Source organism: Octopus bimaculoides, chromosome 25 (assembly GCF_046866305.1).
Source record: "Octopus bimaculoides isolate indiv1 chromosome 25, ASM4686630v1, whole genome shotgun sequence".
Taxonomy (NCBI): Eukaryota; Metazoa; Mollusca; class Cephalopoda; order Octopoda; family Octopodidae; genus Octopus; species Octopus bimaculoides.
Window position 1 is genome coordinate 14,851,255 of NC_142952.1, and position 5,000 is coordinate 14,856,254.

General features: G+C 37.0%; 1 protein-coding gene across 1 annotated transcript in view; it reads right to left on the reverse strand.

Annotated features, from left to right (window-relative positions):
* The window catches only part of LOC106882401 (trypsin beta-like), a 35,273-nt gene that overhangs the window by 26,771 nt on the left and 3,502 nt on the right, over nt 1-5,000 (reverse strand). The window contains exons 3-4 of the mRNA XM_089341615.1: nt 3,893-4,017; nt 881-1,012 (exon numbers count right to left, since the gene is read on the reverse strand). Coding sequence (XP_089197741.1) covers nt 881-1,012; nt 3,893-4,017 — 257 coding nt within the window. The remainder of the gene's footprint in view (nt 1-880; nt 1,013-3,892; nt 4,018-5,000) is intronic.

Here is a 5,000-nt window from a genome sequence, read left to right on the forward strand (position 1 = left end):
GGTAAGTAGCTTGCTTACCAGCCACATGGTTCCGGGTTCAGTCCCACTGCGTTGCACTTTGAGCGTCTTCTACTATAGCCTCGGGCCGACCAAAGCCATGTGAGTGAATTTGGTAGACGGAAACTGAAAGAAGCCCGTCGTATGTATATGTGTGTGTGTGTGTGTGTGTGTGTGTGTGTCCGATGCTGGTGTGTTTACGTCCCCGTAACTTAGAGGTTCGACAAGAGAGACCGATAGAATATGTACTAGGCTTACAAAGAATAAGTCCTGACGTCGATTTGCTCGACAAAAGGCGGTGCTCCAGTATGGCCGCAGTCAAATGACTGAAGCAAGTAAAAGAATAAAAAGACGTATATATATATATATATATATATATATATATAAACATATACACACACATACATATGCACATATATACATATAAACATATATATATATACACATACATGTGCACATATGCTCAGTGAACTCGTATTGAAAATAAATCAAGGACAATACAATTTCTTTATTTCGTTTTCAGATTCAAAGAAAATCGTGATGTTCATATTATGAGAGAAGTAAATTTCAATATTACGATGTTCTGGGCATTACTTTATCCATTTTGAGTACACACGTCACTTTGAGTACACAGTAATCCCTCGCCATCTCGCGGTTCACCTATCGCGGTTTATTATTTAATCTTACATCGATTCCCCCGTGGTGTTGTTTTGCATTTATAACAGAATAAATATGTACAATTTATAAAAATAATAAAATATATATATACAGTACAGTACTGTTTCTAGTTCGCGGATTTTCACTTATCGCGGGTGGAACGTAACACATGTGATAGTCGAGAGATTACTGTATACTTTAGCAGAGTATCATCAGCATCACTTACCGTTAGTCTTGCCCCATCCAGCCGCCTTACAATCACCAATAAACGCTTCATTGGGAGATGCCAGTCGGATCGGCTTTACACAATCGCTAAATTTTATTGCCTTTTCCAGAGTTACAATTGCTATGTCGTTCACTTAAAGTAAAAACAAATTTTGAATTGTTACTTTCGTGTCGTATAATTATTTCAAATTCTCGTAATTATTTTTATTATTTTTTTAATGTTTGTCACATTAAATATATTAACACGAACTTAACTGTTGTTTTATCATATGAATGGAATATCTGAGTGATTATTAAGCTTAGAGAGCAAGAGAAAAGTAGATTAACGACCCGAAACTAACCAAACATTTCTGTTTATCTTAAAAGATTAAGCGGGTGAATAATGAGAGCTGAACTAGACCTCTTGTATTCAGCATAGATGGGGAGTTGATAGGGAAAAAAAACGGGAGGAAAGGGCTGAGATCTACTATGAAAGAATCGAAAGTTTCCCAGAGGTTTTCTGTTACTTTATTCCAGTAGCAGAGTAGGTTCTCATTAAGCAACAAACGAAATTGGAACAGTAATCTAGTTTTTAATTAGTACACACGAAGAGGTACATCGAAAGATGAATGTAGTGTAAGGTCAGGGTATACATCTTAAATACTTAATACCAACAAACAAACTCTGAACTACTGCGCATACCAAAGTGAAATGGGCGTGTGCATACGTGAGTATGAGACAGTAACAGTTGGCTTGCGTGTAGAGGTGTATATATAGATATATACTCAATTGAGTCTGAATATTGTGCAGTATTAAGCTCTGTAGTCTGTCTCAAGTAATGTTCAATGACGGCGACTGAGGAGAAAAATTTCTATTCTCATTTTGTGGCTTAACGTGAATACTCCTGGCGATATATGCATATGATTTGGTTGGCATCTTGAAGGAAGTGCAGATACTAAGTGTATCTGGCACAGTTATCATTAATGTTTGCTGTATACAAAGCATGTACGATGGGTGCAAAAGACTGTGTTGAATGCATGAAGCCGAGATAACGTTCTCTATACTTACCAAGACCAAAGCGGGGTCGTATACATGAGAGATGATAGATGAAAAATGAAAAAGAAGTGCTGAAAGTATAGTTTGTGTTCTTTTTGTTCTTTATTGCATGCCAGGAGAAAATGAATGGCGGTTTTAACCAGTATGATCAAGTTAAGCTGTGTAGTGAGTTCGACAGATAGGCCTGCGAACTTTCTGACCAATGCACGACGTGGGTAGTGTTCTATAAACGAAATGTGAAGCAGTATAATGTAAACTGTCGCTAAATGAAGCATCCGACAGAAATAATGTCGAGAAGTAAAGGCTACGATAGATACAGAATCAATCTCTAAAAGCATAAGTATGAAGGTGCATGTGTTGTATTGAATCCATACTAGTATATTGCTTAAGACAATGAGGAAAATGCATTAAAAATCGAATATCTCGAGGAAACGGAAGCAATCGTGCAAAAACACAGTTACCGAAAACCAGTGAAAATGCAATTGAAAGAAATTACAACCAACAGAACAAACGAAAAGTGAGCTGTTATAACGTTTATGTTTATGAAATGCATGCATGTGATGTGTGCAGGTGAGTGCACAAAAGCCGTATTTGTATTCATGTCAAAATACATCTCAGTGCGTGCTCAAACCATGCAGAAGTGAAAAAGTGTAACAAACAGCATGCAACGTTAATAAATAATAAATGAAAAAAAAAAAAAAAAAAAGCAAAAAAGACTTGATCAAAGCACATACCCCGTTGCAAATGAAACGAAAATTTAAGGAGATGCAAAAAGAAAGTTTATGGAGAATGTATTGAATATGCAGGTGTCTGCGTGGCATCGAAACGTAGAAGGTCGATCCTGCATATCTGAGCGCAAGACCTTATTTCTGTTTACTTTCATGTGGTATTTCGTGTTTTCGGTTGTGTGATCTTAAAGAGTTTGAAGTAATTGTTTTTGAGTGCCAGACTTCTTCACGATAGCGTAAGATGCATGATTCCTTAAGTGAGGGCAACAGACTTGTAACAAGTGTGTGTTATTTTTTTATTGCCCACAAGGGGCTAAACATAGAGGGGACAAACAAGGACAGACAAAGGGATTAAGTCGATTACATCGACCCCATTGCTTAACTGGTACTTAATTTATCGACCCCGAAGGGATGAAAGGTAAAGTCGACCTCGGCGGAATTTGAACTCAGAACGTAACGGCAGACGAAATACTGCTAAGCATTTCGCCCGATTTGCTAACGTTTCTGCCAGCTCGCCTTGTAACAAGTGTGTGTGGGGGGCGGTTATATGCATCAGAACAATTTATTTGTTACATTAATAGGAACGGTATTCATGCAATACAATTACTGGAAAGATTCAGATGAAAAGCGAAATGCGATACGTAGTTCAAGTCTCTGTTAGCAACTGAACACGGGAACTAGTTTTATATATATATATATATATATATATATATATATATATATATGTACTGTGATGGGTCTTTTTCAATTATCCTTGATTGAATACTGTATGTTGGGAACAGTTATTAGGAGAGCGTAATATAACTCCCTCCACCCAAAGCACTTTAAATTGACGGGAGTGGAGGACGTCGTGGCACTCTGCAAAATTAGAGCTCAATTCAGCTGTATTTGTAGGCCTCGCTCACGGAAAGTTGGAGTCGGACCACGGAACTATCAGGTGAAGGACGGTCGGTACTTTTTGCTTATCTCACCCCCATTAAAAAATTGATTTTATGTGGTGACAAGAGTACATACGTCAGAGTAACACTCAGCTAGTTAGATTGTAATTCACTGAGTAAATAGCTCAGCTGATCAACCAACAGGTAGGTGTACTCGTAATTGAAACCAATAAAGAAATCATTTACTTTTCCTATATGTATGTAATTGTATATATTTCTATGCGTAAATGTGTGTAAGTGTAGAAATTGAGGGAAAGCAGATGTGGGAGGGAGAGAGAAAGAGAGGCAGAGAGATATACATGCGTAACTTACATATTGTTGAATTATTTATAGAGAATCCAGGATGTATAGCATATTCTGATACTTTTGCAAACGCTTTTGGAGAATGTATGTCAAGAAAATCGTATATAACGGTAGCTTTGACTTCATTGCCTTCTCTAGAGAAACATATTAATATATATATATATATGTATATGCGTGTGAAAGCGACAGACAAACAGAGAGTGGGTGTGTATACATACATACTATTATGGAGAAAGCTGTTTATTAATTAGGCGTGTAACAATTACTAAAAGTACTAAAAGAAAGCAATTATTAAAAGGTTGACCGTCTGGAAATATTTTTATAAATTCATCTTCTAAGAAATTTCCTATAATTTGGATTTCTCAAGTTTATTGAACTTTTTTAACTCCAATGTCTCGCAAATTTAAATATTCACTGCGTCCAATTCATAACAACTTTAAATATTCATTGCATTCTCTGCGGAGTATTCCATTTTCATTTGCAAAGACTCACTTTCTCTTTTAAGTTTTAATTCACCGTTATTGTATACGTAATGTAAAAACGTTATTCATTGAATGAAAATTTTTTGAAAATACCCGTATGACTTTTGAACGCGGAACAGCTGTGAGAAGAGTCTAGAAAGTTGGGTAATTACTATTTGAAGACGAGGAGAAAAATAATTAAAAAGTTACCGACAAGTACTCGAAACTTGCACCTTATTCACAGTTTACAAACACAACTTCAACGGTGACACACACACACACACACAGACTCGCGCACACATGTAGATACACATACACACAAATGTAAGGCAATAAAACTCATAGCGCATGACTTTGACAGATTTACACATTGTATGTTCACATATAGCGCGAAAGTAAACGGACGCACTTCATGATACCGCTTTGTGGAAGATCAGCAGTCGCCCATGAAAATAAAGTGTCTTGCTCAGGAACGCAACACAGAACCCGGTTTGGGAATTGAACTCACAACCTCATGACTGAAAGTCTGATACTCTAACCTCTAAGCCTCCAGACGTACGCACACACACACATACATACTTGCACATATATACACATGTAGAGTAAAGACCCCTTTCGGTCACGTATGAATATGGGATTGTACCTAGGAAGTTCCT